Below are 14,726 nucleotides of genomic sequence, written 5' to 3'. Positions count from 1 at the left end.
ACTAAGGGAAGTGAGAAGTTTGCTGGTGCCTTTAAAACCACTATTTACCTATGTGTTCAACCAGCACCTATAATAGAAAGGAAAAAGCCCTAAGATCTATAGCACACCCATGATACTCCATCCCTCTGCTAGGGAAGCTGCATGAATTATTTCACCTGATTGATTCTCAAGAAAAAGCAGAGGATGTTGTGCAAATTCAATGCCAATATGTGCAATTTTAAAGCCAACAGGGAACAACTTTATGATATTCTATAAATTATGTACAATTATATGAAACAATGGGGTAAGGCAGAGATGCTGAGAAGTTAAACAAAAGTGCAGACGCAGACGATCTCATCTCCCTTCACCAAGAAATACTAATAGGCATTAAAAGAAATGGCCTTGCATAGTCACTTAGAACAAGGGACAGGGTCTGGAGTAGAAGTATGCTTGGACAGTATCACTCTCCCCTTCATTCTTTAAGTTAGGCCTAATAAGCATTTTCTAACATTTTGTATTTTTCACATCTGGATAAGACTAACAATCTTTTTGTGAAACACTGTATTTGTGAAAATATTTGACTTGATCTTTACATATTGATAAGTAGAATCTATGTCATTTTGATATTATTTTTTTACAAATGTTGGACATTGTGAGAAAGACCAGACAGATTTAAGGACCATCTCTTGTGAAAACATATCACAAGAACTAAAATTGCTCCAGGGACTTTTCTGGGGCTTATGGCCAGATGGTCTGTGGTACAAGATACCAAGAGCCAACCAGAAGAATAGAAAAGTCCCTGGATGTCATTTTCAAAGACATACTTGTCAACATTGTAGATCAGATTGATGCCCTCCTTCCTAAATATTCCCTGATAATTCCTCTGGTTGGTTTCCTTTTTTAATGAAATAGAGTTTGTTATCATGAGGGAGTTTGAACAAAGAGGGGAGAAAGAATGAAGGAAGAAAAGAAGGAAGGGAGGGAGGAAGGAGGAAGAGCAAAAGGGAGAAAGAAAAGAAGTGAGGAAGGGAGGAGGTAACAGGAAGAAGTGACTTAATCTAAAAAACATTTGTCAACATGTTCTTCTTTGCATTTGCACTTGGTTTGAGGCTTCATATTACCCAAGCCCATGATATTGTTGGATATCATGAAGCCAATCAAGTTCTCTAAGATTCAGCGAGACTATCTGACCTCTGTCCTTCAAACATTACACCAGCATACCAAGTGTCTTTGGCTACTAAGCAGAATCACAGCAGCAGTATCATTAAGCCTTTATATTTGTTTCTGTCATTCTTGAATATCCCACTAAAATCAAAATCCATTTCAAGAACAGAGAGTAATCAGACATACATTTTGTATCACTTTTTCATCCCTAAGCTCTTTTTTCACTCCCTCCCTGGGTTCTCCTTTTTGCTCCACAATCTTCTTATGGCGATTTTCACCTCTGCATTCCTGAGTGTGTAAATGATGGGGTTCAGCATGGGGGTGATGACCGTGTAGAATACAGCCACAAGTTTATCTTCAGTGAAAGTGGAAGAAGGTCGCATGTAGAGGAAGATAGCAGGTCCAAAAAACAAGATGACCACTGTGATGTGAGAAGCACAGGTGGAGAGGGCTTTGTGCCTCCCCTCTGCAGAATGGTTCCTCAAGTTGACCAGAATGACAATATAAGAGGACACCAAGATGAGGAAGGAGAAGACAGAGAATAATCCACTGTTGGCCAACACAATAACCCCCTCCATGAAGGTGTCAGTGCAGGCAAGCTTGAATAAAGGCTGGAGGTCACAGAAATAGTGGTCAATCACATTGGGACCACAGAAGGGCAATTGGATGATAACGAGAATCTGAATTATGGAGTGACAAAAGCCCCCCAGCCAGGAACCAGCCACCAGAAGGTGACACAGTTGACGACTCATAATGTTCATATAATGAAGAGGCTTGCAAATGGCCACGTAGCGATCATAGGCCATCACCACAATCAAAAGGATCTCAGCAACCCCAAAGAAGTGGAAGAAGAATATCTGAGCCAGACAGCCTTCCAGAGAGATGGTTTTAATCTTGGCAAGTAAGTCTGTGATGAATTTAGGGGCGACAGTGGAGGAATAACTGATCTCCACCAAGGACAGGTAGCTAAGGAAGAAGTACATGGGGGAATCCAGACTCTTGCTGATACTGACCATCAGAATGATGAGGCCATTGCCCACCACCGTGGCAAGGTACACGGGAAGAAACACCACAAAGCATACTCTCTGCACCGCTGGATCCTGGAAAAGGCCAGTGAAAATCAACTCAGTCACATTACTTATACTGGCCATGGATTCCACTCAGAGAAGACAGATCTCAGAGAAGAGCCCTGTGACAAAGCACATGCAATCATAACACTAATCCTTCACATTTATTTAGCACTTGCCTGTTAATAAAACCTTTCCATGCATATTTTCTGACTCATCTGTTTATTTATTTATATAGTCAATGTTTATTCATTTGGTGCTCAATAGCCTACCCTATGCAAGACAGTGGTCAAGCAGCCCCACAAAAACTCTATGATCCCCATATAACAAGTAAGAAAACTGAGGCTCAGAGAATTTGTGAATTAGCCAAGCCTCCCAGGTCATATTATTCCAACTCATACATTACTTCAAGTAAAAAAAATTACCGCTTTCAGCATGAAAACCATTTATATTAATTACTAACATTTCTCCTATTCTCCATTTTCTCTGGTCATGTCTTTGTGTTAGAGATTGTATAGTGACCTTCTGCTCCTGACTCTTTTGTTTCCTCCATTTATTTATTCCCCAGAAATGCTAATCTAAGTGAAACATCTCCATTTTAGGGAATATCTTTGATGTTTTCCTTACATGAACTACGTAAGTTTCTGAATTCTTTCAGACCCTATGGTTTTTGCCCAGTCCTATAGCTTCATGAATTTTACAACCATTTTGAGAAAATGTTGGCAGCTGAGAGCTAAGTGAACATCCAGAAGTTGTTTGGAGCATAGCTCCCTATCGAACAATAGTTTGAATATAACATATGGACATCACCACTTTGCTTGTTTCTGTCTTCCAGTTTGCTTGCCATTAGCAAACATTTTTGTCAGCAGAAGGTGCAGGATTTCTTTTAAAATAACTCTTTAAACCAAAGATTTTATTAAGTACCTACCACAGGCCTAGGCAACTCAGGACATAGGAAAGGAGAATGGAACATGGTTCTAGCCTCAAGAGGCTTGTAACTTCAAATGATTAAACAACACATTTATGAAAAGAAGGAGAGAAAAACTTCAAGATTTTCTCTGCTTTCAAAACTATGTTGAAGTATCTCGGGCCGGGTGCAGTGGCTCAGGCCTGTAATCCCAGCACTTTAGGAGGCCGAGGTGGGTGGATCAACTGAGGTCAGGAGTTCAAGATCGGCCTGGACAACATGGTGAAACCCCATCTCTACTAAAAATACAAAAATTAACTGGGCATGCTAGTGGGCACCTGTAATCCCACCTACTCAGGAGGCTGAGACAGGATAATCGCTTGAACCTGGGAGGTGGAGGTTGCAGTGAGCCAAGATCTCACCATTGCACTCCAGCCTGGGTGACAAGAGCAAAACTCCGTCTCAAAAAAAATTAAATAAAATAAAATTATTTTGAATTATCTCTTATTCACCTTACTTTTCCTTCTTCCACTTGTGCTTCCATTTGAAAATATTCCATTCCTTTTCCTCCCCAATTTCTCTCATAGTGAAAATTTGAAGAGAAACACAAGGTAAAAATCTGCTGAGAGATGCTCAGTAAGGAGCTTGGCTAAAACTGGAGATGAAGTGGAGTACTAATTGGTGAAGAAAAAAAAAAGAGGTACCCAAGAAAACAACTGAATGGGAAAGAGAAAGCAAGAGGGGGCCCTCTTACCGGTGTAGAGGAATAGAAATAAGGGAAGCTCCAAAACAACTCAAGAAGGCTGCCAAGGGATCTGGTGGCCTGGAGGAACTAGAGCATCTTGTTAGCTGATGTTTGCCATCATGTGGTTGTTAGGATGATGATGAAGATGGTGAACATGATGGTTACCAGATGTTTACCGTCTTCATTGTCATTGTCTTCCTAACAACCACAACAACTGCAGATGCTGCTGCCATTTATTCCGGGTCTACTGTGTTCTAGACTGTGATAAGCACCTTACAGTCATCCCCTCATTTAATTCTTCCTGTACCTCTTTGAGGTAGCTAATTATTAGATGAGAGAAATGAGGCTTAGAGAAGTTTAGTAACTTGTCCAAAGGAACATAGCTTGCGAGTGTTTGAGCCATGGCTGAAACCGAGCCTATGTAAATTAGGGTAGTGGAGAGCCACCACACCTCAGCTAGAGGAGAAAGGGGTTAGCCACCCCAGGGCCTTGGAGAAATAGCATCAAGACCCATGGTCAATACAAAACTTGGCCAAATTCATTTACTAATCCCTCCCTGTGAATAGCAGGAGCATCATTAGAAACTCTACATTATTGGGAATGTTCCATTTCCACCATTTCTGGATCATGCAAGACCAAGAAACCATGTAGGATCCTGCGCAGAGTGTGAGACTCAGGGATTCCCCTCTCCTACTTTACCCAAAGGCAAGGATTTCGGTGGGAGGCAGAACTGCAGCTGGTGAGACCAAGCTATGGAATCTGTCATTCTCTTCCAGTGCAGGTGAGCTGAAGAAACCCCTCTCACACTGGGCCTTATAGCAGCACCATCATTTTCCCTGTCCCTCAGGATTGAAACCATGGAGTCACATCTAATTCATGCCTCCTCCACCTGTCATATTTACACAATCTTTATGTCCTGTTGATTTCACCAGTTTCCTCCTCTGTCTTCCTGCAGCTGCCATCTTCAAGCAGGACATAAGCTCACATGAGGATGACTGCAGACACCTACATACTTCATCTGTCCCCAGACATCCCCAGTCTTCATCCCCAGTCTATTCTACATACTCACGTTAGAAATTCTTCCTCTTCCCTCCGTTCCAAGTCATTCAGAAATTGCCATTGTCTCCCTGTTGGCTGGTAATCCATCCTAAATTCTTCCATCTGACTTTTAGAAACCTCTACAGGACTTCCACAGCCCCCTTCAAACCCACTTTACGGGGCACTAAACCGCACACAATCTCAGTTCTATTCAGAGGTCTCCTCACCTTCTCATAAATACAAGTTGATCCCCAACACAGGTGAATCTTTCCTACTTTTCACATTACCTGATGTATCACCCCTTTTTGCTTCCCTCTCCAAGTGCCAGCTAGTCTACAAGGTCCGCTGTCTATGAAGCTTTCTCTGGTTACTATTTATCTCTGCTCTCAACTCTAGAAATCAGTTTAAGTCATCCTTCTGCTAAAGGCGAGAAGGCACACAGTATTCATTTCATAGCAAGCCCTCAAAGAATGTAAGCTATTATGATTGTTATACTTCTAAAATGCAAATCTGATCAAGTCATGCATTGACTTGAAATCTAGCAATGGTTTTCCACTGACTACGAGATTAAGTCCAATACCATCAGCATGACATTAAGACTCTCCAGAACTGGAGCTTGTTCATCTTTCTATATTCACTTGTCATCACTCTCAACTGGAGCTTGTACTCCAGCCATTCTGAATGATATATCATTCTAAAAAACTGTCTCTTTGCATAAACTAATCCCTCTGCTTGGTTGGTGTATATGCCTTGACTCTCTAACTTTTCTTCTTGTTTTAATACTCAGATCAAACACCACCCATCGCTGCACTGCCAGGAAACACCTCTTCCCTGCTTTTGTTGTTGTTTTACTTTTTTGAGACAAGGTATCACTGTTTCAACCAGGCTGGAGTGCAGTGGCATGATCATAGCTCACTGTAATCTTTAACTCCTAGGCTTAAGGGATGCTTCTGCCTTGGCCTCCTCAGTAGCTAGGACTATAAGTGCATGCTACCAGGCCCAGGTAATTTTTTAATTTTTTTGTAGAGACGGCATCTCACAATGTTGCCCAGGCTGGCCTCAGACTCCTGGTTTCGAGTGATCCTCCCAATGCTCTAGGATTACAGGTGGGAGCCACCGTGCCCAGCCTTCTTCCATGTTTTTTACATATTTCTACTGAAGTAGTTAGCATATTTTATTGTAATTTTTGTTTCTGTATCTGTCTTCTTTGCTGACTTTATTCATCTCTGAATCCTCCAAATAACTTCTCGGCAAATGTTCATTTAATTGAATTTTTAAATACATAAATGAAGTTCTTCTACCGCCTATAGTTGAAAGCACACAATGCATCACACTTTATCTTTATACAGTCTCTTTTTTTCTCTCTCTCATTGTGGCATTACAGTCATCTGTTTGTCATTAGAAAAAGAGTTGAAGTTTGTTATGCCTTGAACCCACACAGCACCTAAATGTCAACCTCACAGATGGTACACAGTATATATGTAGACACTTGGTTGATGATAAACTGATTAACCAGTAGATTGATAAGAAAAAAACTAGATTCTTTAATGCTATCTCTCTACATTTTCTTTTAAGTCTGTTGACCTCTTATAACCTACCTGAGACTCTTTCTCACCAAATATATAAAATTATGAACAATGTAGATCATTTTTATTTCAGAAATAAGCATTTAACTGCACTGGGTCAAATTCACACATGCTGCAATTTTGCAATTGAGATACTTTATCTACTTCTAGATTATCTTCTATGAGCTGAGTGGGGAGGACCCTAACATCATTATGTTTTCCAGAAGACATTTTTTGTTCTTTGTTTTGTCCAGTGTTACTTGGACATGAATTGCCCAGTTCTCACTTAAACTGCTAAATCTCTTATACACACACACACGCACACATCATAAGTCCTTATGCTGAGAAGGTTACCATAATGGGCCACATGATATATATTTTAAAAACAAACAAAAAAGCCTATTAGGGGAATTTAATGCAATTATGTCAGATGGCTTAATGAAGTCATCGTGAGAGCACAGAGGTGATGAATCCAGAAGGGCAAGTGACCTGCCTTTTAGTGGAGGAAATAGTTCGAGGTTCAGCGTCCTCTAAAGGACAGATGAAAACAAAGCAAGGACCCCTGGCTAAGCTGCCTTTCACTCTTCTAAGGAATTGGTCTAAAGCAGTGGTAAAGAGGGTGGGCGTTGAAATTGGGAGCCAACTCTTAGCTCTACCGCTCACCTATCATGTGCCCTTATTAACAGTTTTTTTTTTTCAGTAGAGTAGCAATTTATATTTGGCATAGTTGTTGCAAGAATTACATGTGAGATAAAACATATAAAGTACTTCACAGGGTTGCCCAGCAAATACAAAACTTTCCATAAATAGTAGCTTTTCTTAGCTCAGATTTTCTGGTATTTATTTACATTTCTTTCTGCTTTCTCTTTCCACCTTCCCCAAGAGAAAAGCAGCTATTTGATAACAAATTACCACCTCTTTCTTCCAGCACTTTCCCAAATAAATCCCTCACTGTGGGGTCATGGATTACATTTAAAAGCTTAGGTAGGAAAATTATCATCTAAACGCTAACTAGGTAGAATTGTATCCTCTAACGTGAAGCCCCAGTGAGAGAAGTACAACAGGAACAAAGCAGTAAGTGAGAGAGAGCCTGGAAGACCCATTGCTATGAGCTGAAAGCCACATCACAAGGTCTCCTTCCCACCGCCCCTTTGGACCCCGAAGTGGTACTGCATGGAATCCCGGAAAGTGAAAGCCGGACAGAACTTTAAGACACATCCTGTCCAGCCCTCTCCTTTCTACAGAGTCAGAAACTGAGCCTAAGAGAGGGAAAGTGACTCACCCTAGATCACACAGAGATTTGGCGCCTCTAACTCATGCTCAGTGAACCTGAGAACTCTTTCTGGATAGGGCATTACCTACCTTCCTTGGGTAATATTCAGCCTTAGAACAGGGAATGGAATGGGAGGCTCCTTCTCCCTAGGCTGAGGAAAATTTTCTTCCTCAGCGGCAAGTGCTCATCATTCAGAGGGGTGTCCAGGGCTGACGGGACTGAAGGAGTGTGACTTGCAACACAGGAGGCCCCTCTTCAGAACAAGAATCTTCCACTCAGCTTCTGCATCTGCACTGAAATCACCCCAGTAGATTAAACCACTTCATCTTAGCTAAGGCATCAGGTGAAATCAAAGAAATTTTAGAGCTGAATAAATTTGTAGACCATCAATTCAATATCCTTAGTTTTCAGATGATGCAATAAAGGACCAGAGAATTTAATTGACCTTTCAAAGTTACACAGCTCATTATTTATTAATCAAGTTGCTGAGGTACAAATAAGTGCTCTTTCCATGACCCTGGGATTCCTTTCTAGTGATCTTGATTTTATGATTTTTGTTGCCAATGAACAAGTAAATCTTGCTTCCACACAACAAAGTTCCCTGGGTCCTGTGATCTTTCATAAAATGAACAGCCTATGTTGATGTGGATAAATTACAAAAGGAAGGACTCAGGAAACCAATCCCCTGGCCAATCTTTGGATCAACTATTGAGAAACAGAAAAAACTAAACTACAGGAAGCAACTAAATAATGATTTTTTAATTCTGGTTTTTAGAAAACCCACCCACTCACTAGAAGACCAATGATTGTTTTTCAACATTGAGATGCTTTGAACTATTTGAAATAAATTGACCCACAAGCTGTAATCAGGGAGCTAAATTTCCCAACGGAATTTCTTGTCTCTAGTGTGAAACTTTGCCAATAAACTGCAAGTTAGGAAAAGTTCCAAAATGTATTTCAACTAATTCATTGACAGACATTTATGAAGTCCCAACCATCTGGTAGTTACACTCTGAGAGAAGGCAGCTAGAGACATTAGGAGAGTTTTCTGAGTTAACCACGGAATATGCAACTGAAGGGAGAAGAAAAGAGAGGATAGGTCAGGGTCACTGACCGCCAGCAGGGGAACTTTAGGCAAGTTCCATAGACTCCATGCTTTGTAGTTTCACAGCCATGAAATGACAGAATTGGTCTCAATTATCTTTCACATCCCTTCTTGTTCTAACATTCTACACTTCAAGATCACTTAGACTCTGATGACCTAAGTGCCCCATAAGTGATGAAGATATTGATGATGGCCCCAATAATAATAATAGCTGCTATTTACTGGGTACCTACTATGTGCCAGGCACTACCCCAAACATTTTGCAGTCATTGTCTTTAATGTTGACAGCAACTCTGCAATTTGCTTCTTGAGCATTTTTATTCTTCTGTCGATACTATTTTCTTCTATTGCTGTCAAAACTACCCAGATTTTGCTTTGGTGAAAGCACACCACCCCAGCCCCAGCCATGTATTTTGCATAATGTTGGTCACCTAGAAATGGACTTTAATTGGCTTAAGCAGATCTACAAAAACCACCCCTTTGGTTCAGGGATGGAAAGTAACCTAGTCAGGGAGACAGCAAGGCATTTGAGGTATTTACAGAAAAAAAAAAACAAAAAGCTTATTCTATCTTTATTCTATAAACAGAAGATACCAGAAGAGACAGAAATATTTGCTCTGAATAGTGTTGAGTGAAGGTCTAGAACTGCTGCAGCCACTTTGTTACAAAGAGGAATCATGAGCTTCCAGAGGGCCGCCAAGTGAGACCTAGAAGAGCAGCAAGCACCATAAAGAGAAGAGTGTCAAGAAAACTGCAGCCTGGTGTGGTGGCTCATGCCTATAATCCCAACATTTTGGGGGGCCAAGGCAGGTGGATCACCTGAGGTCAGGAGTTTGAGACCAGCCTGGCCAACATGATGAAACACCATCTCTACTAAAAATACAAAAATTAGTCTGGCATGGTGGTGTGCTTGAAATTCCAGCTACTTGGGAGGCTGAGGCAGGAGAATCACTTGAACCTGGGAGGCAGAGGTTGTACTGAGCTGAGATCGTGCCATTGCACTCCAGGCTGGGCAACAGTGATTCTCTGTCTCAAAAAAATAAATAAATAACAACAACAAAAAATAATCTCCTGAATTCTCTGAGCTGCATCATTCTCTAACTTTACACATTGAGGAGTAGATGCCAATTCTTAGGGAAATATTGCAAACGTCATGTGGGATGTCTTTTGTACCTATGAGGAAAGGGAACTTTTGGAACAAATTACTAGCATTTATATACTAGTGAAGATATACCACCTGACTAAAAGTGATCTTTAAAAAATGTTCAGTTTTGAAAAAAACTGCATTGTGGAAAGGCTGCATCAGGAAAAACGCATGTCAGATTGTTTTCACCGCTTACTAGCTTGGTAACTCTAGAAAATTAAGTCAGCAACACAAGAACAGAAAACCAAACACTGCATGTTCTCACTCATAAGTGGGAGTTGAACAATGAGAATACATGGACACAGGGAGGGGAACATCACACACCGGAGCCTGTCAGGGGGTGGAGGACTAGGGGAGGGGTAGCATTAGGAGAAATGCCTAATGTAGATGATGGGTTCATGGGTGCAGCAAACAACCATGGCGTGTGTATACCTATGTAACAAAACTGCACATTCTGCACATGTACCCCAGAACTTAAAGTATAATTTAAAAAAATTTTTAAAAGAAAGCAAATTTAGTTAGCAGCTTTTAGTCTCACCTTTCTCATCTGTTAAATGGCCACGATAATGCATACCTTCAGTATTGTTAGATGGGAGATGAAATAACCTATGTTAAATGGTTATCTAACACAATGCTTGATACATAGTAGAGGTTCCATAAGTGTTTATTTGGATTTTAAATTTATGCAGTTGGACTATTATCCAGTTTAATGTGTAGGTCTTTGCATCACATTTCATAGCAAAAAGGCAATAAATTAAAAATCAAATCAGGAGCACCAAAAATAATTACTAATATTTCTTCCATGAACAAGGAAGTGTCTAATAAAAACATTTTTCCTCCTCTTCTATGGCAAATACTGCTAATGCCTTTACTGGCTTTATTCTTTTCTAATCCTGCTCAGAGGAAAATAGCCACCTTTCCAGACTCCCTTGGAGCTAGATGTGGCAATGTGATCCAAGTCCGGCCAATGAAACGTAAGCAAAGGTCACTTGATAAGCATCTGGAAACATTCTAAAGAGTTCAGACTTAATTGGTTTGTTTAGTCAGCACTTTGCTCTTCATCCTTGACTTTTCTGCCTTCCTTCTTCTTCCTGCTGACAGTAAGGATGGGACACTAGAGGAGCAGGAGCTATATCACTCTTGCAAAGTAAATAAAAAAATAAATAAATAAATAAATAAAATCAAAATCATGCCCATAGGAAAAAAAGGAGGAAAACTATATCCAAACAAAAGTCTTGTGAAAAGACATGAAACTGTGAATAAAAGCACTCAGCTAATAAAGCGATGTAAATTCTTTTTTAAAATGCAACCGCAAAGCTGAAGAAATCTGCAATACAGTATTCAAAACTGAATTAAATATCCTCAAACAAAAATTTGTATATAAAAATAACACTTTGAGAAACACAAAAATTAAGAACAGAAATGGAATTTTAAGATCACAAAGAGATGAAATGAGACTTGATTGAATTCAGGAAAATATAGAACAAAAAGAAAAATTATATCAATAATAAAGGTTAAGGTACCAAATGGAGAATATTCAAATTAAAATATAATAAAGAGTAAAAAAGTAAGACAGAAAATCAACCAAAGGAAATAAAGTGTTTTTTTATTTTAACTTTTATTTTAGATTCAGTGGATACATGTGCAGGTTTCTTACATAGATATATTGCATGACGCTGCGGTTTAGGGTATAAATGATCCTGTTACCCAGATAGTAATCATAGTACCCAATAGGTAGCTTTTTGGCCTTGTTCCCCTTTCTCTCTCTACCACCTAGTAGCCCCAGTGTCTATTGTTCCCATCTTTATGTCCATGTGTATCCCATGTTTAGCTCCACTTGTAAGTGAAAATATGCAGTATTTGATTTTCTGGTCCTGCATTAATTCACTTAGGATAATGGACTCCACCTGCATCCATGTTGCTGCAAAGGGCATGATTTCATTGCTGCAAAGGGCATGAGTATTATGGCTGCATGGTATTCCATGGTATATATGCATCACATTGTCTTTATCCATTCCACCATTGATGGACACCTAGGTTGATTCCATGTTTTTGCTATTGTGAATAGTGCTGCAATGAACATACGAGTGCATATGTCTTTCTGGTAGAACAACTTATCTTCCATTGGATATGTTCCTGGTAATGGAATTGCTGAGTCAAATGGTAGTTCGAGTCTTAGTTCTTTGAGAAATTTCCAAACTGCTTTTCACAGTGGTTGAGCTAATGTACATTCCCACCAAGACTGTACAAGTGTTCCCTTTTCACTGCAGATTTGCCAACATCTGCTATTTTTTGACTTTTTAATAATAGCCATTCTCACTGGCATGAGATAATATCTCATTGTGCTTTTGATGTGCATTTCTTTGATGATTCATGATGTTCAGCATCTTTTCATATGTTTGTTGGCTGCTTGCATGTCTTCTTTTGAGAAGTGTCTGTTCATGTCCTTTGCCTACTTTTTAATCAAGTTACTTGTTTTTTGTTTGTTGAATTGTTTAATTTTCTTATAGATTCTGGATATTACAACTTCGTCAGATGTATAGTTTGCAAATATTTCCTCCTATCCCATAGGTTTTCCATTTACTCTGTTGATAGCTTCTTGGTTGTGCAGAATGCTCTTTAATTTAATTAGGTCTCATTTGTCAATTTTTGTTTTGTTGCAATTGCTTTTGGCATCTTCAATGTGAAATCTTTGCCAGGGCCTATGTCCAGAATGGTATTTTCTAGGCTTTCTTCTATTATAGTTTTAGGTCTCGTATTTAAGTCTTTAACTCATCTTGAGTTAATTTTTATATATGGTGAAACATAGGAATCCTGTTTCATTCTTCTGCATATGGTTAGCCAGTTATCCCAGCACCATTTATTGAATAGGGAGTCCTTTCCCCATTGCTTATTTTTCTTGACTTTGTCAAACAGCAAATGGTTGTAGGTGTGCAGCTTTATTTCTGTGTTCTCTATTGTGTTCCATTGGTCTGTACATCTGTTTTCATACCAGCATAATGCTGTTTTGGTTACTATAGCATTATAATATAGTTTGAAGTTAGGTAATGTGATGCTTCCAGCCCACAACTGCAAAATATACATTCTTTTCATCAGTGCATAGCACATTGTCCAAGACAGACTACACAATAGGCCACAACACAAGTCTAAATAAATTTAAGGAAATTGAAATTATATCAAGTACTCTCTCAGACCACAGTGGAATAAAATTGGAAATCAACTCCAAAAGAAAACCTCAAAATTATACAAATACATGGAAATTAAATAAACTGCTTCTAAATGACTGTTGGGTCAGCCATGAACTCAAGAAGAAAATTTTAAAATTCTTTGAACTGAATGATAATAGTGGCACAACTATCAAAATCTCTAGGATACAGCGAAACCAGTGCTAAAAGGAAAGTTCATAGCCTTAAATGCCTACATCAAAAAGTCTGAAAGAGCACAAATAGACAATCTAAGATCACATCTCAAGGAACTAGAGGAACAAGAACAAACCAAACCCAAATCTAGTAGGAAAAAAAAAGAAATAACAAAGATCAGAGCAAAAATAAATGAAATTTAAACAAAAAAAGATAAATAAAATTCATAGACCATTAGTGAGATTAACCAAGAAAAGAAAAGAGAAGATCCAGATAAGTTCAATTAGAAATGAAACAAGAGCGACATAGGCATGGGCAAGGACTTCATGTCTAAAACACCAAAAGCAATGGCATCAGAAGACAAAATTGACAAATGGGATCTAATTAAACTCAAGAGCTTCTGCACAGCAAAAGAAACTACTGTCAGAGTGAACAGGCAACCTACAAACTGGGAGAAAATTTTCGCAACCTACTCATCTGACAAAGGGCTAATATCCAGAATCTACAATGAACTCAAAAAAATTTACAAGAAAAAAACAAACAACCCCATCAAAAAGTGGGCGAAGGACATGAACAGACACTTCTCAAAAGAAGACATTTATGCAGCCAAAAAACACATGAAAAAATGTTCATCATCACTGGCCATCAGAGAAATGCAAATCAAAACCACAATGAGATACCATCTCACATCAGTTAGAATGGCCATCATTAAAAAGTCAGGAAACAACAGGTGCTCGAGAGGATGTGGAGAAATAGGAACACTTTGACACTGTTGGTGGGACTGTAAACTAGTTCAACCATTGTGGAAGTCAGTGTGGCGATTCCTCAGGGATCTAGAACTAGAAATACCATTTGCCCCAGCCATCCCATTACTGGGTATATACCCAAAGGGCTCTAAATCATGCTGCTATAAAGACACATGCACACGTAGCTTTATTGCAGCATTATTCACAATAGCAAAGACTTGGAACCAACCCAAATGTCCAACAATGATAGACTGGATTAAGAAAATGTGGCACATATACACCCTGGAATACTATGCAGCCATAAAAAATGATGAGTTCATGTCCTTTGTAGGGACATGGATGAAATTGGAAATCATCATTCTCAGTAAACTATCACAAGAACAAAAAACCAAACACCGCATATTCTCACTCATAGGTGGGAACTGAACAATGAGATCACATGGACACAGGAAGGGGAATATCACACTCTGGGGACTGTGGTTGGGTGGGGGGAGGGGGGAGGGATAGCACTGGGAGATATACCTAATGCTAGATGATGAGTTAGTGGGTGCAGTGCACCAGCATGGCACATGTATACCTATGTAACTAACCTGCACAGTGTGCACATGTACCCTAAAACTTAAAGTATAATTTA

The 14,726-nt window shown here is 39.4% G+C and overlaps 1 protein-coding gene across 1 annotated transcript; it reads right to left on the bottom strand.

Annotated features, from left to right (window-relative positions):
• Nucleotides 1-1,364: 1,364 nt before the first annotated feature.
• Nucleotides 1,365-2,294, bottom strand: OR4B1 (olfactory receptor family 4 subfamily B member 1). The gene has a single exon (XM_004051076.3). It carries the CDS (start codon nucleotides 2,292-2,294, stop codon nucleotides 1,365-1,367), a length of 930 nt encoding a protein of 309 aa, XP_004051124.3.
• Nucleotides 2,295-14,726: the final 12,432 nt, after the last annotated feature.

The sequence above is a fragment of the Gorilla gorilla genome, chromosome 9, assembly GCF_029281585.2.
Source record: "Gorilla gorilla gorilla isolate KB3781 chromosome 9, NHGRI_mGorGor1-v2.1_pri, whole genome shotgun sequence".
Lineage (NCBI taxonomy): Eukaryota > Metazoa > Chordata > Mammalia > Primates > Hominidae > Gorilla > Gorilla gorilla.
Note: the sequence above shows the minus strand (reverse complement) of the source record. Positions and strands in the feature narration are given on the sequence as shown.